General features: G+C 39.6%; 1 protein-coding gene and 1 long non-coding RNA gene across 2 annotated transcripts; both read right to left on the bottom strand.

Moving 5' to 3' along the window:
• Positions 1 to 15255: 15255 nt before the first annotated feature.
• On the bottom strand, positions 15256 to 15829 carry LOC146310333 (uncharacterized). The gene is made up of 2 exons (XR_014772481.1): positions 15720 to 15829; positions 15256 to 15639 (listed from the first exon to the last, which is right to left on the bottom strand). It is a non-coding gene; the product is annotated as an uncharacterized LOC146310333 (long non-coding RNA).
• Positions 15830 to 16108: 279 nt separating this feature from the next.
• LOC146310332 (amine oxidase [copper-containing] 3-like) lies at positions 16109 to 22541 on the bottom strand. The gene is made up of 5 exons (XM_084744701.1): positions 20932 to 22541; positions 20689 to 20807; positions 16870 to 17036; positions 16593 to 16725; positions 16109 to 16481 (listed from the first exon to the last, which is right to left on the bottom strand). The coding sequence occupies exons 1-5, from the start codon at positions 22502 to 22504 to the stop codon at positions 16188 to 16190; spliced, it is 2286 nt and encodes a 761-aa protein (XP_084600827.1). The 5' UTR covers positions 22505 to 22541; the 3' UTR covers positions 16109 to 16187.
• Between the last annotated feature and the right edge of the window lie 260 nt (positions 22542 to 22801).

The raw sequence follows: 22801 nt of genomic DNA, 5'->3' as shown, positions 1-22801 counted from the left end.
TTTATTGGCAACCTAATGCATGTTCAATGTGTATTCAGTGACTTAGCAATTTTATAATGATGACGTTTCAAGTCTCAAAGTCTTTTTGAAAATATATATAACATTATTATCACAAAACAATTCCTGTAATGTTTTCATCCTATAGACCTATTACAGTCTTTCCTCAGTAGCATTTCTAAAATAATTAAATGCACAGTGTAAATAGCAAAATGTAGCCAATGAGATGGCTTGAAAAAGCACTTAAACGGTCCAAAATACTTGGTCTGTTTCTTAAACCAGAAATCCAGGAGGAGTTTGGAAGAAAAGGACGCCAGATCTGCCAAACCAGCTTGAACTTGAATTAAGGAGGGAAAATAACAGGAGCAGAGGTTGGAACGGTGGCCAGCGCTTTTAAGAGCGGTAACAGAACAGGTAACATGGTCTTATATAATTAATAGATTTAACTGTCAAAGTTCAACCAACTTGATTCTTGTAGATACTGAGAAAAAATTAGTGTGATGCAAAACAATTATTGATTCTGTGTCTCTTGCTTGTCGCCATCAGTCTCTCTCACACACATCTCTGTAGACCCATCGATGGCCGTACATTCTTCCATTTTTCCTTGAGGATTACGCCAGCAAATCTTTCAAAGCTTGTATGGTAAGTATAATTACACACTATTTTGGGAGAATATCTGCATTATTAATTATCTCTATAATCATCTTGTAACCCCTTACAGGACAATTATCAAGATAACTTTGCACTATGTGTTTTCATAGGTGTTTGACCTGTACATTGATATTTAAGCCACCCATAATGGGTTTATATCTTAGTGTACATTGAAAATGAGACTAACGCACTTAGCAAGACTCCTACCAACAGGGGCGCCATATAGGGGGGAAAAGTTAGGACAATTCTGAGTGCCCTGACTGACAGTGGCCCACAAAATAGGTAAAAATTGATATAAAATTATTAAACCATCATCATTCCCAGATAGCAAAAGTGGTTTTTTTTTGTTTTTGGCAGTAAAAGTTAAATATCCACACTGACCACAGAGTAAACATCCATATTGACTGAACACCCCCCTGTATCTGCATGAAATGGTTTGGTCCTGCCTTAGCTCACATATCAGTAACGGTGCCCAGTAGCAGTCAGTAGTTGCGCCAGAATGCTATAATGCTGCCTAGTACTAACACATAATCCGGTTTTCAAAAAAAGTTAAGAGAGAAAGGAGAGAGAGGAGAGGTAAAAGAAAGGGTGTCAATATGTGACCCAGTTTTCAACAATGTTGCTTTCTGCCCTAATGTATTTTGTATATTTTCCACAGCTCATAATTATAACAACTTGATGATTTTGACTTAAGTGGCTCGCGATCGCTTCACTTCATGTGGAAGAAGAGTCAAATGATGCAACAGACGCCTCTTTTATGTGAACGCGCACAGAGTCTGAAGACCAAAGCCTGGATTAACAAAGTGAGTTCATAACCACCATCGTGATACCCGTTATCTCTGATTGCAGTTTTAGGCTTTGTCGATCCAGATCATGCAGAGAAAGCCTGGCTGTGTTGAGCTTCTGTCCTAACACAGCCCCCTGCTGTCTACAATGATTTCAGTGTTAGTACGTTGAGCAATGGCTCCCAGAAAATGATTGTTCGGGTGTGAGGGAAAGTTAACTTTGTTTAGCTTTCCTAAAGAGGCGAGCACCAGGCGGAAGTGGATAGAGTTGCTTTTTCCTGGCCAGCAAAGGAAAAATACCTCCGTGTTTGTCTGTCTACGGCACTTCACAGGGGACTGTTTTGTCAACACGAGCCAGTACGAAGCTGGATTAGCTGGTAGCTGGGCTTGGCAGCGCTCGCCAGCCCTTCGGAAGTCCTCGGGAGTGTGACCAATCACAGCGGAGTGGGCTCGGCGGGAGGCGTACATGGAGGAGGGCCCTGGGGTGGAGTAAATTACACAGACTGTTTTCACGGGATGCAGAAAATACAAGGAAGAGATGCAGCGAGAGGCACAGCGTCCTGAAGATCTACAAAGCTTTCTGTGCGGGCGATCGTGTGTAGCTGCTCTAAGTGAGTCCAAAATCAAATACAAAGGCCCGAAAATGAGTATAATAGGTCCTCTTTAACATTTAAGAAGGAGTGCATTTAATCAGTGCAGGCAAATGTTTAGCCTTCATATTAAATCAGGTGTTGAATTAAATCAGAATTGAATGGATGTATCTCTTTAAGGTTCTTCATAAGTTTTCTTTTCCTGGAACATTTATACAGTTGGTTAAGTTACTTTATACAGATCCAAAATCAGCGATCTTAGTAAATGGTTTACTCTTGTCAACTTTATCCACTCACAGAGGCACAAGACAAGGGTGTCCTCTGTCATCACTGCTGTTTTCTCTTGTCATGGAACCCCTGGCTGAAGCTATTAGATTAAATGGAAAAATTACAGGTATAGAAACTAAGAATAGCATGCACAAAATTGTCTTGTATGCAGATGATATCTTTTTGTTTTTAACAAACCCAAACACTTCTTTGCCAGAACTTATAGAGGTTATTAATGAGTTCAGTAGTTTTCCAGGGTATAAGATTAATTTTGGGAAGTCTGTGGCTCTACCAATGGGCAGATTAAGAGAGAGTAAGCAAGATACCCCATTTCAGATGAATAGGTCAGGTATCAGATACTTGGGTATTTTTATCCCATAGGAGCTGCAGCAATTAAGAAAATTCAATTTAGTACCTGTTATAGCCAAACTGAAAAGTGATCTACAAAGATGGTCTGTGCTTCATCTTTCTCTGATTGCATTAATTAAAATGAACATTTTACCGCGGATATTGTATCCCATTCAAATGTTGCCAAACAATATTCCAATTAAATACTTTAGGAATATGCATAAATATTTATGTAAATTCATATAGGATAATAAAAGACCAAGATTTAAATTAGTTAAATTGCAGCTTCCCATCTCTAAAGGAGGCCTCTCTGTAACCTCTCTGTACCTAACTTTAAGTTCTACCACTGGGTGTCTCAGATGAGACATATTTCACATTGGATGAAAGAGGATCCTAAAACAATATTCACAGATTTAGAAATGATAGGGTGCGAATCACTAATACCATCTGCTTTACCATTTATAAAGAGAACTAGTGTGCACTCTTTGATACAAGACAATTTTGTGGTCAAAAACATCTTAAGCACTTGGTACAAAATATGTAAATATTATGGGATGGAGGGATCCTTTTCTGTTTTTTGCACCTGTGGTTAATAACCCTGACACCCGCCCCCCGCCCCCCCCACCCCCTCTTGCTTAAACACTGGATTCAGGAGATGGCGGGAAGTAGGGATAGTTAATATAAAGGATCTGTTTGATGGAAGTGCGAAGAAATCGTTTTCTCAGTTGAAGAATTGAGTACGGATTAGAACAAACTCATTTTTTTAGATATTTGCAACTGAGGAATTATGTTCATTCGGTCTGCCACTATAAAAAGAAGGCAGTGAGTAGCTTTCCTGAATTATTGTTGGTTAAATCTGTTTCAGTACATAAAAAAACATTAAGTTATTTGTATGGAGAACCTGTTAACTCTGAGAAAACTGATACTGATGTTAGCAGATGTTCCTGGCAATTGGATTCTGGGACCACAATAAGTAAGGATGATTGGGGAAAAATCTTACTAAATGCAAAAAAGATAACTTGCTTGGGTACATCTCATTAAACTCAATTTAAGATCATTCATAAACTGCATGTTACCCAGTACATCAGATCCAAGTATGATTCTGATTGTACTATAATCTGCCCAAAATGTAAGAGTGGCAAAGCTACATATTTTCACGTCTTCTGGGAGTGTCCAAATATTGCTGTATTCTGGTATAGTGTCAAAAGGAAAATTGATGGTATGCTGGGATGTAGGTCAACATTAAACCCAGGCATTTGTATTTTAGGACTAGATGAGGGAGAAAAGCATGCTGCTAAGTATAAGCATATTTTGAGAATCTGCTGGTACGCTGCAAGGTTATGTATTCTTCAAAGGTGGATTGGTGATGAATCTCCAGATGTTTCTCTTTGGTTTGAAAAATTCCTGAATCTAATTCCACTCGAAAGGTTATCATACACAAGTAGGAACAAAATGGCTCAATTCCTGCTCATCTGGCAGCCAGTCTTAAGTAGTATAGAAGACGAACTTTAAATTGGGCTTCTGAAATACATGAATATATCAACATTGAACTTCAATTATCCATAATTTATGTACCCATGTATGCATGTATGTACTTATGTATGTATGTTGTTATCGTCCTATGTAACCATGCACCTCCAAGATATCAACTTCTCATGGCTAGAAGGAACACCCATTTTAGCAGCCTTGTGTCAATGTATTTTTTTCAGTTGGGTTAGTGGCTTTGTTGTTGGTTGTATAGCTTGAGTAATGTAAGATGTGTCTCAGTTTATTGGGGAAACACTCTCACATTTTGTCTAATCAGGGGATTAGGACCCCTATGTTCTGGAGTTGGGTGGTTTCCATTGGACAGTGACAACACGTGTTTTTTTTAATTTATTTATTTAATTTATTTATTTTATTTTAATTTTTTCTAGAAGAACTGTGACTGTTACTATTATTAAGATTTGTCTTATAACACTGCTCCCTGTGAGTGAAAGTGTGAATGTGTTGGTGTGTATGTGTGTACGTAGGCTCATGTGGACTTATTAAAATTTGCTGTATGTTCTATGCTCCCCTCCCCTCCCCCTTCTACTCAGTGTGGACACACACACACGCCACCAATCATGTGCACCTTTAACAGAAAAAAAGAGGAGAAAAAAACAAATTGGCTCCCAATCAAGAGCCGGTTCCCATCGTTCACTTCAAAGAGCCGGCTCTAAGATCCGGATCGTTCGTGACCGACACATCACTAGCTCGTCTGGTAGGAGGGGCTCAGGACAGAGAAAATGAAACCTAACCCAGATAAGACTCAGCAATCAACCATTTTTAGGCTTTCTACCTACTGCAGCTTTAAGACAAGCACCAGATCCATTGATCTCACATGTATACACACTTACTCATACAAGCACTCACATGGTCAAAAATAAGTAGATCTATTTCAATCAGGAGAGACTATGAGTATAAGAAAATAGTTTATTGACACATGCATGAGATATGAAACATGAAAGTCTTTGGTGGTTAGACCCCATTGAGGTGAAACAATATGCACATATATAAATGGGGGTGATGAAGCTGTAGTGAAGAGAACCCCCGGGGTCTAGACACTGGTGGTGGTGGTGATGAGGTGCAAAGCAGAGACTGTGAGGTGAAGTGGCTCTGGACTCCTGCTGCCTGGACCTGAAGACTGGAGGAGAGGGCGTCAGGGAGGATTGAGGTGAACATCTTCTGGCTACCTGGGTCCAATGACTGAATGACAACTGATGGAGCAAAGACAGAGGCCATTTAAAGTTTGGCAGCAGCAAATTGACTGGCTAACGAGGCTGTGGCAAAATCTGATTGGATAGTAAAGACGAAGGTGAACGCCCACAAACAGCTGATTAGAGGGAATAGGAGGAGAGAGACAGAGTAAAGGAAAGTTGTAAATGAAGGCAGCGTAATAGAAGGTCTTCCTGATTGAACTTAAGCTGAGCTTAATTTGATTTGCTGAAGAGTTTGTCAGAGGTCTGGAATCAGGACAATACTGTGTAATTGCATGGTTCATAGCATTCAAATGTATAAAATCATGTAACATACTGTAAAACACAATCCAGAGCCAGTTCCATAAAAAACAGGTTTAACAGGTTTTCAATCCATGGAGGCTGTGGTAGTAGTATTTGTAAGTGACTAATTAACAACACGTTTTCGTTGATTTTCCTTGACCAAGGCAGCTTAACAGCTTGTCATTTTTAGCCGCCCTAAAAACAGTAGGCCTACAGGAGAGGAAGGAAACTGAACACAATGGTTAGCCAGTGAGAGGCTTATCAGTGTCCACATTCAAGGGTTGCAGGGAAAGCAGTCCTCGCAACTTCCAAGCAGTTTCTTATATTCTGTTTTGTTTTGTGCAATGTTTGCCAATCTCAGTATGTAACGGTCAAAATGTTAAACATATATACATATATCAAGAAATTGTCTACTTATATTAAATGGTTATACAGTTAGACTGGTGGGAAAGGCTCTGCTCTTTTAGAGGGCTCTCAAAGTCCTTCTTTACAAAACTCAGTGTCTGGAGTTACAACAATAATACCAATAACTCATCATGTCAGGAGGAGATTTTGTGGGAAGTTGTCAGGAAGTGTGTCAGCAGATTAATAGTGAGAAGTGTCAGGTTGTTATGGCTGCACATTACACAGGCATGCATTTTAAAGTTTTAAATGAAGGGCAATGTGGCTGCACATTTAAACAGCATTAGCTGCTTGCAGTTAATGCATTAGCACTCAGAGTGTATAGGTATGTGATTGATAATGATACTATACACATGCTGATGATTTTGGTGTCCATGTGTGTTGTTGTATGCTCTCATTACTTCTTTAACCAGTGACAGGGACATTTCCAGCCTTTTTTTGACTGGGGTGACACAAGTAGGGCACTGACTTATGCAGGGGTGGCATGAGGTATGTGTGTATTGCATATTTGCCAGCATGCATACATTACATTAGCATTAATTTACGTTTCTCATATCAACTTTAATTTCTGACTTTACTGCATTTTAACATGTTTTACATTCCTGTGAAAATTTATTTTAAAGATAATTAGTCCATGAAATCTTAACACAGATGACTGACACCATACAAATTTAATATAAAGCTTCCTTAATTTATTCTTTAAGTCCTCAAAAATAAATTGTACCTCCATTCTACCTCTACCCTCAGCATTCCACCATGAAAAATAGTTGTATTTTTTATTTTATGTATTGATTATTAATTCACTCATTTGCTATATATAGTTCAGTACATTAACGGTTGGCCAAATGCAACCAAGGCAACTTAAAATAACTGACAGGCAAGCAAAACCTGCCCAGACATGCCCGATTGGGCAAGCATTGACTGGGATAATTTTTTTATTATCATTGTTATGTTTTTACTCTCCTGTTTCTGTTCCTACAGAGCCCCAGAGTGGCCAGTTACAGTGTGCCGCTGCCTCCACTGGCTGAGTGTCTCTGCTAACCTGCAGCTTATGAGACAGAGAAGAGACACACAACATTTCTCCCTCCATGGAAAGAAATATGTACGTGGGTGGAGTACAATGCTACAATGCCGGCTATGTACTGCACTGTCTGCAGAGAGTTTCCAGCTAAAGCCAATAAAAATGGATCATTTTTCCATGGCAACGACAACGTTAAACTGGTGGCTCACCTGTTCAGAGAGGGCACGGAGAGTGTAACCGGTAGAGTTTGGTAATATGTTAAATTTTTCCAAATGATCATGTCAGCCCCTCTATCAGCAATTGGCGATATCTTCATCCCCACCTCCTCTGGTTCTCTCGGGTCTCAGCTGGGAGATGTGCACAAGTGGCAAATTCAGTATGTTACGCATCTTGCGTATGTTCACTATGTCCAACATACAAAATAAACTCCCAAAGTGTCTAGGAATTACATGTTCTCACACTAATTTTCCATTTCAAACAGAGAAATACAACTACAGTCTCTTCTACCGAACTAAGACGACCTTAATTGGCTCGTTAACTCCTCAGAAAACACAAACTCAACAGAAAAACATATAGAGCTCACCGAAAACCATCTTTGTTAGTCCTTCCACTCTTCTAACAGTCACCAACTCTGGATTGGTCAAAATAAATCCTTAATTCACCAGGCAAACACAGTGTAAAGAGCCTGACTGCAGGCTGTTTTTGTCTCACGGGTCACCCAGCTCAGTACACTCATGGTGGGCTGAGTGGATGTGAACTGTGTCGCTGGATGAGAGCGTGGTGCAGAGCAGAGGCTGTCACAAACACACAAATACAATCAAGAGCCAGTTCCATAAAAAAATTGATAGGTTTTCAATCCATGGAGGCTGTGACTAATTAACAACACATGTTTTTCTTTTTTTTAGCCACCCTAAAAACAGTAACAGGAAACTGAACACAATGGTTAGCCAGTGAGAGGCTTATCAGTGTCCACATTCAAGGGCTGCAGGGAAAGCAGTCCTTGCAACTTCAAAGCAGTTTCTTATATTCTGTTTTATTTTGTGGAATGTTTTGTGCAATTAATAGTGAGAAGTGTCACGTTGTTATGGCTGCACATTACACAGGCATGCATTTTAAAGTCTTAAATGAAGGGCAATGTGACTGCACATTTAAACAGCATTAGCTGCTACCGTTGTTGCTGGGTTACAGTCAGCATTGCAGCATCTGTTGTGTACATTTTCAAAGCCCTGAGAAACAACAGCAACCTCAGAGAGAGCAACCTACACACTTAAAATGGCAAATTAGAATTTGGGCCATTATTATTTTTATTTTTTCAAATGTTTTTTGGGGCATGTTATGCCTTTAATGACAGTACAGATGAAGACATGACAGAAAAAGGGGAAGAGAGAGTGTGGGAAAGACATGCTGCAAAGAGCCATGGGTGGGAGTCGATACAGCTGCTGCAGAGGACTCACAGCCTCTGTACATGGGGCGCATGTTCTACCAACTGAGCTATCCAAGTGTGAATTTGGGTCATTATTTGAACAAATGTAAAGAAGCTAGCAGAAGTTACCTTTTCCTTTGTGGGAATTTAGACATTTTAACGTTATGGCTCACCTCCCCATGTGCAAATTTTCCACTAAAACAAGTTCCCTCAATGTTATTTTGCAGGAAAATGCTCGTTTTATCCTGGGATTCACTCCTATAGATTTTGAGCACAGAAAAATATTTTGAGCACAGATAAATATTTTGAGCACAGAAAAATATTTTGTGAGCTTAGCAAAACATTTTGTGAGCACAGAAAATATTTTGTGAGTGCAGAAAAATATTTTGTGCAAGCACACAAATCAACTTTTGAGGACAAATTAAATGCGTTCCCTCTCACAAACTCTCAAAGTTCTTGGTACGCGAGCAGTACGCAGCATGCTTGCTCAAGATGTGTCTCTCCCTCTCGACCTGCCCTCACTGTGGGCAACTTCCCCTGCATGCTCGCTCAGGTTTTACCACGGGTGTTACGAATGTGTCACAATTATCAACCAGTCAGAAAACCCGGGGCAGGTAAACTCTGATTGGCTGCTTTGGCTCCAATGAGACATCTTGGTGGAGTTGTTGCTACCCACCAAAGGTCAAGGAGGGGGAGAATTGGACTGGATGAAAATACGTTTTTGGTCAGTATTTCACTTTAAATATTAGTATTATTGAATGATTACATTATTGTGCTGCCGTATTGCATTGATTGGATTAACATTAATGTTACACATGCATATATCTTGAGACATCAGCCGTTAAGTGACAATTTTTACTGATATCCCTCTTTAGCTTTGTAACTGTAACTTTTTTTAAAAGATTGCTGTTGATTTGTAGGACTGCTTTAGAAAAATTACCGTAAGGCATAACCTGAGACGTCACATACAGTACATGGCTGACCATAAGTTCCTTTTTTTTTTCTTACCAATCTCTCTGTCCAACAGGATACACTGAAACAGGAGCTGATGGAGAGGCTTCTCACCAGACTGCAATCTGCTTTAAACAAGCAACCACTAAATCTGGATTATTTGGAGTTCCTACTTGCCTGTTTGGGTCAATCTCTGAGCAGATAGGAGGCGTATCAGAGATTACAGAGGCACTCCAAAACCTCCATCACATTGTCCAGAGGGAAGTTAATGCCAGCTCTATGCCTATTGTGGAACAGGAAACAGAAATTGGTCCAGGTCCTGGTCACCCCAAAATCGTAATAGAGAAAGAAAAACTGAAGAGTTTGCTGGACACACATCTGCCAGTCTTCTGCATTGCAAAATACCTTGGTGTTTCAAGAAGAACCATTTGCAGGAAAACGCAAGAATTTGGCTTGTCAGTAAGAGGATCACATACAGTTCTGTGACTGAACAAAAACTTGACAACATAATGTCAGGCATTAACTGGATACCGAACGGTCCAAGGCCATCTGGTTTCACTGGGCCTTCATGTTCAGTGGTGAAGAATGATGGCCTCCATATGCCGAGTTGATGCTACGGGGATCTTCTCATGGATCCTAGAACTGGGGTGTGTTGTGTGAAAAAGTTATTCTGTCCATGGCCCTCTCTCTTTGGTCCACATTGATACAAATCATAAACTGATAAGGTAGAGTAAAATAGCCTATTTATGCAATTATGTACACACAGAGCATTGGGAGTGGATGTCATACATTTAAAGGGGAACTATTATGCTTTTCCTCTTTTCTGACGTATAAATGTTGTCACAATGTCGGATTCTCATGTTAAACGATTCCAAAGCGTCAAATATTGAGGATCATGCATTTGGAAGTGAGCCCTGCAAGCTGTTTTGGAGGCTCTGCACGCTGTGTTTTATTGTCTTTTTTTTAACGGTGTAGTAACATTGACATCAATGCGTGCCACACTTACTTATATGGTCATACCCCGGTATGTGCTCTAGGCCTGCCCGCTCCCCCACTCTGCTTCGGAAGTTATATCGCTGTGCGCTGCTCTGAGGGGTGTAACTACGAAGCGAGATTAATGTGTTAGCGAGCTATGTTGAGTCTAAACCCAGGATTTTCAGTGTCACGAAGGTGGCTCTCTTTTAACATGGTAACATGGTAACTTATACTAAACTCATAACCTGGTCGCGAGCAGGTTATGTTTAGAGTTTCAAATTAAATCGTCTGTAAAACGCGCTGTTCTTTAACTAATTATTGTCCTTAGCTTTTAAACTGAGGGAAGACGTTAACATTGAAAAATCACTGAGCTGTATGTTCATAATATCACCGAACGAATCCATATAATGTAAAAACGTAACAGCAGCACAAAACTGTATGCATCGCGCTGTCATGATGGTAACCTCCATTTGGTGATGCAGAGTCATTTTCCCCGTTTGCTCCAGATCATATTAACACTTTAAATTGATATTGTATATAATCCACACAGTAAAATAATGATGAAGCAACTACAGACACTTTGAATACTTTTTACTGTTATCTGTTTTGTCTTGGTGATTTTGCAGCTCAGATCACTGATCAGAAAATTCAACATCATTTATCACAGACAATCTTAAATCAGTTACATTCATTTTACGTTGGTTTGGTCAAAAACTTCAGTGATGTCCACGTCTCTGTCATCATAGGACAGTGTCAGACAGACTTCATCATGTTTAAATCTCCTGTATGGAGTTATATTGTTTAATGTGCAGTTTTCATGTTAGAATAAACAGCAGCATTAAGACCGCATTTAGTCGATCAGTCATTTTCTGACGGCATTCTTCTTCTCCTGCTTTATTTGCAGCATATGCATATGTATATATATATGTATAATATAATATGTGGTGTTTTTTGTCAAAATTAAGCACTTGTAGTACTCTCCTCCATGTTGAGTATGTTGAGTATATAAATAAAGCCATATAAATAATAAACATTTGATATAATGTATGTTTTTTACATTAGTAATTCATTTTACATTATTTTGGGTAATAAATTAATTTGAGCAACAAAAATCTGAGGAGCCAAAAGAACCAGCTCGCTAAAAAGAGCCAGAATTCCCATCACTACAGGAAAGAGCATTCAAAATCAGAGGTTCGTAGTTTTTCAGTCTTGAATTTTTTGTTTTTAAAGTTTTTTTAGTTTTCAGTTTTTCCATAAACAAGAAAACAAACAAGCATCAGCAGCAAGAACAATGACAAAAACAAGAGGTCTGGGACGTGATCGTGTGCGATTCGATCAATAAAGAAAAACAGGATCACAAGTACAGTTCAATCAGTGTTCAAATTGACTCGAAGTAACAAGAAGTTATAGTTACTGTTAATGAATGTCTATATGATTATGGTTATAACAATCCAATTTGTGCCAGTATGCATCTCCCTTCTCCTTTTGGAGTCGAAGAGTGAAAGTCATCTTCTCTATAAGGCGGATAGAGTTGATTATGTTGATGAGGGCGGTGATGGTGGGGGGGTTCTTCTGAAGCCAGCACTTTGTTATTGTTTTTTTACTCGCAGCCACGAAAATCTTCAAAAGATACACGTCACCTTTACTGAGACCTTGAGGGGTATGTCCAAGATATAGCAGTGCGAAGGAGAGATCCGTTTTCAAGTCCAGAATCTCTGATATTAAATTGCCCACTTCCTTCCAGAAGTCTTGAAATTTTTGACTGCATAATTATTTGTAGTTCTAGTAGTTTTGTTATTTTAATCAAAGAAAAAATAGCTTTATAAATCCAAGTCAAGCACTTAAAACAAGGATTGAGCGATTTTGGTGGGACATCTGGATTGCGGTCACTAGCAAGTACCATGATGTTCTTCACTCTCTGGAGGAAGATGGCCTACTAGACATCTCTGATGTGGTCCACCTCTTTGGTGTGCACTACATCTTTGTCCCTTGACTACAAGCAGACCTTGACACCTTCAGTGAAGGATGGAATAATCATCCTGTGCGGACAGAGGGAGGTCTCACTCCTGAACAGCTGTGGTGTATGGGACATCGACAAGATCTAGATGAAGGGGAGAGACTTGAGGTACACTATAATAAAGGCAGTTCTCATAAAACATTTTAAAAACAGTTGATTGCGAGGGTAGACAGATATGATTTCATCTACAAACCATAATGCCTTTAAGTTCCATTGCATCAAGTGATGAGGCATATCTGACAGAAGTCTATAATTATTAACAATAGCTATGTGTTCTACAACTAATAGTTTGAATATTAGTTATAAAAACTTTTGAGTAAACAAACACCTTTTTGAAATATTTGTGTATTTATTTTTGAAACACACACACAAAAAAAACACCACAACAAGATTTTAAGTACAACATTTTAACTTAATTTTACTCAGTTTGAACTGTTTTTCTGAATTTGTAGGATCTTCAAGACCCAGGGATTGACAGGGAGTGTGCCATGCTGAAAGAAGACTCGAACAGTACAGTTGTGGTTCCTGAAATTGTTTGCTCACTGGATGATGAAGTTCTCGAAGAACTTCAGAGAGCTGTTGATCCTCTCAAACATGCTGAGTCACATGGTCGTCTTACACTGTGTGTCAAGCCAACAATGACAGTGAAATATTGAAATATGAACTGAGCTGGTTACAACATTGCAAAGTTCTTTTCCCTAAAACATCCCCTCAAGTTTATTAAAGGGATAGTTCAGTATTTTTGAAGTGGGGCTGTATAGAGGGCTTAGGCATAGTCAGTGCATTAGTTTCAGCAGGTGGTGGCCAGTGCTAACCAGTCTGTTGTTGCAGACAGGGTTAGCAAAAACTGCAAAAATGTATATATATCTTGCTGCACAGTTAGATTTCTAGGGACAGGTCTCATTCGGCCTTGTTGAACTGCTTGAGGCCAGAGTGTTAAACAGAGAAGACAAAATGTTTCTGGCTACTGACTCAACTGCACCACATTAACATCTTTTAAGTTTAAATTGCAACAATTAGACATGAACTGTACTTAAAACATGTCCTGTTGTACAAAGAGAGCTCAAATTATCAAAGAAAAGGGACTTGTACTGTAATGTGACATCTCAAACTACATGAAAGAGGCAACAGGCCATGTGATGCACCTTATTCATTGTCAATAGACATTTTACTGGAAGTGGGCGCAACACAGCTCCACTATAATGTAATATCATTCAATAATACTAATATTTAAAGTGAAATACTGACCGAAAATGGGTTTTCATCCAGTCAAATTCTCCTCCTTCTTGACCTTTGGTGGGTAGCAACAACTCCACCAGGATGCTGCAATCTCATTGGAGCCAAAGCAGCCAATCAGAGTTTACCCGCCCCAGAGTTTTCTGATTGGTTGATAATCGTGGCACATTCGTAACATCCCTGGTAAAACTATTTGTCTGTGATCACAACATATTTTTCTGTGCTCACAACACATTTTTTTGTCCTCAAAATATTTTGCTGTGCTCACAAAACATTTTTTTGTGCTCACAATATTTTTTGGTGCTCAAAATCTACACACGCTCCGTCCAATACAATTGTGATTGGTTTAAGAGAAATACAAACAAGGCAGAGCATTTTTTCCATTTATAGCTGAAAATTAATGTGTGGAAGCAGACTTTTCTCCACCCCTGCTCTATGCAAGACTAGCAATCTGCAAGGTCATTGCTAAATGCCTCCAAACCCTACACACTTGTCCTTTAAGATGAGACTAAACCTGTCTATGGATGTTTTTGAGCCACAATGCAAGAGACTGTTGTTAACCTAGGTGTGGATGACTTGCAGCCCCTAGTAATATCATTAGTTTTGCAGAAATTTTTGTCATATTTTTTTTTAATTAAGTCAAAGGATCTGCAAAGTCAGTTGAATGCAAAATTTCTATACATTTTATGGAAATTGTCAAGTTCTATGTCATGCAGGCTCTGCCTTACTAGGAAATATGCACGTGTGTAGTGGGCCAATCATGACAGAGCAACAAATTTGTATGTCATACAGTATATAAAGAAGCATCTTTGCTGCCTCTTCATTCCTTTTTCTTAAGTGATGGCAGTAGGAGTGTAGTGATGACTAACAGCTGGTTCACACCATTTGCACAGAATTAGACAATAAAATTAATTAAACTGTCAACAGATCATTCTGAGTGTGTATTTTTGCTGAGAACCACACATATCACACAGAAAAAAATAGACAAGCCTCCAAATCTCTAGCTGAAGTACACGCGCTGCTCAAGCATGTAGTGTGAACCAGCCGTAACCTATAGTTGTTTGAGAACAGTGGAATGAGTCTGATGACAGAAGGGCAGCCAGTCATTGGGCCCCATCTACTGTACCCATAAAGTCCAATAGAGGGCAGTGCCTATATGAGATAGAACGAGGGTGTGATATGGGAATCCCAGTTCTATTAGCACAGGCCCTGTTGCTCCATCACCATCTGCTGAAGAGGTTGTCAGAAGAATAGGCAGCAAAGATGTTTCCTTATATACTGTGTGACACATATATTTGGTTACCACGCCCTGATTGATTGATGAACAAATGCAGTTGGCATGTTTCAATCATGCAGTCAGACCAGCTGGACACAAAGCCACATAGGCCCCAGGAAGAGTGGAAGAGAGCGATGCTCCAGCTGGGACTTCAGAGTACTGAAAATCTGTACTCAAGTACAAAGTACTGTTACATTACTAAAATATTTCTCACAAGTAAAATTTCTGGTGTTAGAAAAATTATTCAGTAAAAATAGAAAAAACTTATCTCAAAAACTACTACGAGTATTAGTTACTTTATGAGCGTTGATGTTTAATACATCAGCAGCATTCAGTCAAAGAGGTTTCAGCCACTTCTAGACTATAGATCAAATATTCAAGAATACAGTTTTAATTGGTTAAATTCTCAGTGTCTATTAATTAATTATTTTCATTAACATCACTACTCCTGACATTATTACCTGTGCTGCTGCAGTGTTTGGTTTTTCATTTGTACCTACAGGTTTTCATTGGCCCGTTTGTGATCAGATCACCTTACTGGCTACTAAAACGCAGATGAAATATTTGAATATTAATTAAACTTGTAATCAGTGCTCAATTGTGATTCTGAAAGTAACTAACATGGTGAAATGAATACTTGAGTACAAGTAAAAATACAGACTTCCACTCCTGGCTATATCCTACTGAGACCCCCAACATCACAGATCAAACTGTTGCATTTGATGGGTGGATCGCACTCCAGGCTGGCAGGACACAACACACAAAACAAGAGGAGGACGACTGTTTTTTAACACAATCACAGTTGATTAACTTTTAAAGTGAAGATGCTGACAATATTATCACTATCTTACTGCTGTTTACATTCAAAAATGTTTAAAAGCTTCGTGTTATTGTATTGTATCTTTATATTTTAGCATATTTCATTCTGTTTTTAATTATCTGTTTACTGTACTTTGTGTGCAGCATGACAGGAAATGGATCTGTGACTAGTGAACTGATTCATGAATGATAGCTGTTAAGGTATTTCAAGGAGTGGACTAACTGCCAGATTAACATTTCCATTCCTAAAGCATTCATTATATATGTATACATGTGATGTATGTGAATATATTACAAGCAGATTTATATTTATCATAAAACATAAACAGATTCATCAAAAATGATCTTATTGTAATTTCATATAAGCAAAATCAACATGAAAGAAAGAGAACAAATGAGGAATCACATTTCAAGTCCTTCCCCGCATTCCCTCAAATCCTCCATCAAAGCCATGGTAGGTGAAGGGTTCCAGCACGGGGCTGCAGGTCTCTTGAGCAAGGCAGGCCATTCTGTTGTTGTCACAGCTGTTCTCACTGCCTGGGTTGATGTACACAGAATCAACAGAGTGGATGGACGGGTCCTCATCAAAGTAGTTGTGGGGCCGCAGTAGGACCCTGCCCCCATTTCCCACTGTTACTGTGTTGGGTATGTCCTCAGAGTGAGGGATGTGGAGGAAGCCGGTGGTCACCCAGGCAACTAGGTCCTAGGGAGAATGAAATAATAAGGAATGAGGAAACATTATTTGTGAAGTTTCATTCAATTTTCATAATTAGGGCTAGTTTCCAAATGAAAACACGACCCAACACACACACACCTCATTTTCAATGGTTTCATTGTCTTCAATGTACTTGCTAAAGTCAACAGCTGGAGTCCACATGTCGTGCTGATTGTACAGACTGCCGCAGCTCTGCTCAAAGTCCTTCTGCTTGGTGATGGCAACCTTATACCTGTGAAAGTGAGGTTTAGTGAGACTCCAGGAAGAGGAAAAGACTAGATGATGATGAGGACACACTGTTTAGACAGAGAAGACACAGAGTGATGATGATTAACTTCAGGCCTTTTATCCCCTCACAAGAAGCCTGACCTCTCACCTGGCCCAGGACATGGCCTTCTCCTCTGCCTGACTCTCTGGGAGGTGATCCCCATTGAAGCTGGTCACATGCAGCCTGTAGGAGCGCTGGTGACCCCAGCGGTTTTTGTGGGTGCTGGCAATGTGGAGGTAGCGTGGAATCTTGGTGTCATGTCGCAGAGCAGCATCCTGTGTAGTCAAACATAAGAAGTATGTTAGAGGATTTCTTGTCAAGTCATAGATTCTGCATGGGTGGAGGTGACAAATTATATTTTCTCCCAGGTTTGAATGCACCACAGTCCTTGTCACTTGTAGAGGACTAACTGTACTAACAACTGGACATACACAGAGAGCTGTGGACACCACACACGTAGTAGTAGTTGTGTTTATGCTACTTTCTGGAGTCCAAACAGTTGCAGACAGCCAGCTTTGTGACATATAGGGTGGATGTTCACTGTAGTTCACTATATAGGGAGGTTCACTGTAGCCCCCAGCTGAACTACCCTTCCAACTGTGCTTCTAGACCTCGAAGCCACTGGTTACGTTTGTAAGTACAGATATAATTTGTGTTCATCAAGTCCAAATTTATCCCTTAACTTTTCAAAACTCTGCAGTTTACCCTGTTCAACCACTGTGCATATTGCTGTGATGCCTTTTCTCGCCCATTCCTTGAACCCTTTATCCAGGCATAAACCTAGAATCAAATGCAAACCAACTCAAAATTTGTCTATCTCCAATGTATACCTTTCAACAACTGTATTCCATATTTTAACTGTAATTTTGGCTATTAAATCCAATTGATTACAGAATTTGCTCAACAGTCATTTATGTGCTATTAGGTTTAATACTTGAGTGTCTATCATCCCTATTTCTCTACTTTTCCATGTTGCCACATGCTCAAATCAAAGGTCTGATTTGTGTGACATAGAAATATTCCTTAAGGATTGGTAAAGCCAAACCTGTTACAATTCAGGAATTGTCAGGGTTGGACCCAAATGCAGACCATGCAGACAGAGGGGAGCAGTTCAAAATATATTTAATAAACAAAAGGACAAACAAAAGCTTACAGAAATAAAGCAGGAGAGTCCTCAGTCCAGGCAGGGAAAAAATACAAAAATCCATACAAGGGGGAAACCAAAAATCACAAGCAAACAGAATTCAAGAGCACACTAGGAGAAGGGAAACCAAACAAGTGAGTATGAACCAGGAACCAAGGCGAAAAAGACAATTTTAAGTTGATCTTAAATCAACATCTCATTCTGTTTTGCACGTATTGCTGGCTAATCCAATTTGTCTAAAAACTCTGTCAAGTCCTCTTCACCTATAGGGGTAGGCTACATATATAATTTATTGTAATATTCCTCAAATACCTTTTCTATTTTTCCTGGTTCATATAGAATTTCATTAGTTACAGGGTCTCTTATTTTATATATATTATTTAATACTTGTTGTTTCTTTATGCGTCTAGCCATGATTTTAGTGGCTTTAGATCCTCCCTCATAGTAGGTTTGTTTTATAAATCTTACTTTCCTTTCCACCTCTTCCAGCAGGATATCATCTATTTTTTCCATAGCTTCTTTAACCTGATTAAGTATTCTTGAATCTTTTGACTGTTTATGTTGTTGTTCCAGTTCTTTTAATTTTTCACTTTGTTTCTGGTATGTTTCTGACTATTTTGCAAATGTGTGTGAAATCAGCTTCCCTCTTATTACTGCGTTCAGGGCATCCCATAAAATTGTTGGGTCTACTTCTCTGTTATCGTTGTGCTGTTTGTCTTGACTTGGTTTGACTTGGCTAATCAGCCCCCACGGTCTTGACATTTCAGTGCTGCCAAAGTGTGTGCCTGTTAGCTGAAAAGCTTTTCAGTCAAGTGACTGATGCTGAATGTTCACTTCCTATAAATTCTTCAGCATTATTTTTTAATTAAAAGTTTTTATTATGAAGCAGCAAACTCAGGAAGTGTTGGTTCCATTAGCAGTAACTTAACAGAGCTCCTATCAGCTGACAGCGAACATGCCACTAGGGGTGTGCATCTCACTGACTGAGATGATGTGCTAACCATCTCGATACATCTTCAACAATATCATACACCTCAAAATTTTTAAATAGCTAATGATTCAGTATGATATGATTCAGCCCTGTCAAGATGCAGTTTGTAAATCTTTACATTTTGATTCCATTAATGCTTTATTTGTAGGGTGCTTTTAGTTGCATGAAGCAATCTTCATAGCTTTACTAAATCCAGTGAAAGGAGAGAAAGTGAGAAAAGAACATTACAGTGGTGTTAAAGAGATAATGCACCAAAAAATGAACAGTCAGTCATTATCTACTTCCTCTCCCTCATGCCAATCGAAGGTTGGGTTTAGTTTTTAAGTCCACAAAACACTACTGGAGTTTCGCAGGAAAACAGTGATTTAGAATCTTCCAAGCAACTGAACCAAATGGTGACCAGTTTTCAAACGGAAAAAACGAGCAGAAAAACATCATAAAAAGCTTCCACAGTGCTCATCTGGGTCAAAGCTAAGGATCTGCAGGGAAGATTCAGGCTAAAAATATGGTGTAAATGATGTCTTTCAAGGCATGTCATGGCTTAAGGAGACTTGGATTACACCAAACAAGCAGTATAGAGGCATTTTATATATATATATAATTTTTGTTTGTTTGTTTGTTTTTTTAATTCTCAGGTTTTTTTTTACGTTTGAAAACTGATCACCATTCACTGCCATTGTTACGAGTCCCAGAATATGGTACCACAGCAACAAAGTACAAATCTGTAAAAAACAGATAAAATGTAGTGGCAATGAAGACATAGAACACTCAGTTCATCGTCCAGGTTGCGTCTGAGGTGTAGGCGGGAGGTCCCACCTTAGACCACCCGGGGCACAACTGCTCCTGAGAGAAAGGTTCCGCTTGGGTGCTGCTTACACTCACCATATTTCCTTCACTTTACATATGAAAAATAAAATAATGTGACTGTCACAGATCTCATTAGGGACAATTTTAAACCCTCAAAATTAGAAAGAATTATGTTCTACAGCTCAATAATTCAATTAAACACAAAGGTGGTCACACAATTTTGGGTGTACCATACCATTGTTTGGAAGATTCTGCAAAACTGTTTTCCTGTGAAGCTTCAGCAGTGTTATTTGAACTAAAAAACTAAACCCAATCTTCACTCTATCTGACTAGATAATGACTGAATTTTGGGTTTTGGGTGAACTATTTTTCAATGAGATACTGTAGCCTTAATGAGAAAAAAACACAAATAACAACTTTCTGGACTTGTAAAATTATATATTAAATTGACAAACATTGTGTAATTCCTGGAACAGTTCAAACATGATCAAAATAAAAATACGTCGTAGTGTCGTAGTTAGGTCCCATGGGGCACACCAAAAGTATAAAAACATGGGCATGGCCAAGTGTAACATTTCAGTTGTCTGAATGCTCCGAATGTTGTATCTTTCCATTTTTTTTTTTTACCTTGACCTGCTGTATGTGAGTTGTTGAGAATGAAAATGCACCAAATTTAGCAGAATGAACCTGCCTCATCCAAAATGATGCAGAGTAAATTGGGGAAAGATGTTGAGCTTTCTCAGATTTAACTCTAACAATAATTTACTCTAAATGTAGCACTTGAAGTTGATGTAGGTCTGTATGCACGATTCTCAGAATCTCTGGGTTGTATTCACATGGTTGGTTGTAAGTTGCTTTGGATAAAAGTGCAAATCAATTTAATGTTAAAAATTACATTTGCAGTGAGATTGTACCTTTGTTTGCACTTATGCAGCTATATCAGACCATCACTGTTACAATATTAAATTCTGAAGTAACACTGCACCTGCTCTGTTTGAAGCTGTTTCTCCACCACCTGAGGGATCATGGCGTAGCGTTCAGGCATCCAGGGCAGCGAGACATTCACAAACTCCATGTCTTTGGTCTGGAACACATTCTTCACTCCTGGAGAAGGGACACATGCAGTTGACTACATGTTACATTCACTTTCTACAATCATATGTAGGTGATAATAAATTGTTTAATTATATTCAGACATGCTCAAGATCTGGATTCCTAGGATACACACCTAATACATCAAGATCCACTTTGAAGTTGATAAAGTGGGTGTGGATATTTCCAGTGACTTTTTGTGCCACTTGGTGACCAAATGGAAAACTGTCCTTCAATGTAAAGGAAGATGCGATGTAGCCGCTGGCATGCACCTTGGCCTCCACTGAACCACTCTGATGGAAAATGAAATCCCACATGTAGTCATAGTTTCCTATAGATGTGATTGTCCTGAATACTAAGGCACTGTTTGCTAGTGCTCCATAACTGTTGAAGACAATCTCTGAGAAGTGCCTCCGTAGAGGACGACCCATGTCATGCTCAAAGACACAAATTGAGTTTCTGAGTCGGCGTGGAACACCAGTGTCCAGGAAATGGACAGTGTCTATGCACGTGGCAGAATAAGGACAGTCAACCCCCCTGACCAACTCATAGGCACATCGACCAATACCCAAGCTGCCGTCAAGGAACTTGGTGAGCATGATGTTTGGGGTGACTGACCCGTAGACCGACATAGCCTCTTGAATGCTTAGCTCGTAGATGATCCTCTCTCCTCTAAAACGAACATCAAAAACTTTCATGCCTCTAAGCGGGCTCAGACCAAAGGCAAAGCTCCAGTCAAGGTATACGACGTGATTGTCCTTCACACTGAATCGCTTGCCTTGTACATAATACTGCTGAGGTCCAATGCCTGTGGGTTTCTGCTTGGGTTTGAGTGATGCATAATTCACCACAGGATTGTAGTAGACTTTTATCACAGTTCCTGCCTCGTATTGCTGCTTCAGATCCGCTAGACTGTCAAAGTACTGACCATTATAAAGCACTTTCATCACATTCCAGGACAAGTAATTGGTGCTTTGATGATTGATTAAGACCTCAAAGCCCACCGGATGGATGTAGAAGCCCTCCTCATTTCGACATAGTGCAATCCAAGTCTGCCTGTCCCCTGGCTTGACTCCTCTGGGCATGCTGTCATAGTAAGCAGGGTAGGCCGATGCATTAATACCAAAACTCTCCTTCAGAAGTGTACGGATTGGCTGAAATGCTTGCTGCAGAAACATTGTTATGAGAATGTGTTCCCCAAAATGTACTGGACGAGCAGTCAAAGGAATCTCTTTTTTATATCTCTCAAAGGTGACATCACGGTGGTAGGATGGGTTCGGGAGTGGGCCTACGACGTACTCCTTTATGTTGTTCTTAGTGCCATGAAAAACCACTGCAGTTGCCTCTCTTGCTGGTTTTGGTCCCTTGGCATCGAGATAGTGCAAAATGTCCTGTTTCTTCGGCAGGGAGAGGTCAATCAGATACAGGTAGTCAGCTGAAGGAGGTGAAGCTGGTTCAAATGTGATGCGCATCCCTGGGATCTTGGACATGTAGTCACGCACCTGCAGAAACTCTTCCACTGAGAGGTCAGCAAAGACATTGCTATGCTCATTGTGCACTGCACGTTGGACTGGGTTTACCTGTTGAGCAGGGCAGCTTGGAGTGCGTTGAGTATTGAGCCATATCTGGACAAAGTTACCTATCAATGAGGCAACAAGTGCCAGAACCAGAAGGCATAAGAGGACAGTGCGAACAGTGTGAGGGACCATCTCTCTGCAGATGAACAACAGTTGTAGATGAGGAGAAAAAATTGTAGCTGTTTAGGAGGCAGCCTAAAGGAGTGAGGCCATGCTTTTACAACCTGAGAGGCATTTCCTTTGATGAGAGAGAACACAGCAGTGCCCATAAAACTGTAATGATTAATACTGGGTAACATGAAAAGAGATAACAATTCTTACAGAAGGAAAAAGCACATAGATATTCAGGCAAGTGCTTGTGCGCAACAAATTGTTTCTCAGTTTCAGAATGCTTAAGCATAAACATTAAGAGCCATACTTTCCTGCAGT

Source organism: Lutjanus erythropterus, chromosome 19 (genome assembly GCF_056507025.1).
Source record: "Lutjanus erythropterus isolate fLutEry1 chromosome 19, fLutEry1.hap2, whole genome shotgun sequence".
In the NCBI taxonomy this organism is placed as follows: domain Eukaryota; kingdom Metazoa; phylum Chordata; class Actinopteri; order Lutjaniformes; family Lutjanidae; genus Lutjanus; species Lutjanus erythropterus.
The sequence above is the reverse complement of the archived record's forward strand: the minus strand, read 5'-3'. Positions and strand labels throughout refer to the sequence as shown.

Bases quoted from the DNA above. Each gene is read 5' to 3' on its own strand.
- LOC146310332 (XM_084744701.1), bottom strand. From the start codon at position 22,504: ATGGTCCCTCACACTGTTCGCACTGTCCTCTTATGCCTTCTGGTTCTG. The intron at 17,037-20,688 runs GTGCAGTGTTAC...TTGACTACACAG, and splicing joins AACAGCTTCAAACAGAGCAG to GATGCTGCTCTGCGACATGA. The intron at 16,726-16,869 runs GTGAGAGGTCAG...TCACTTTCACAG, and splicing joins AAGGCCATGTCCTGGGCCAG to GTATAAGGTTGCCATCACCA.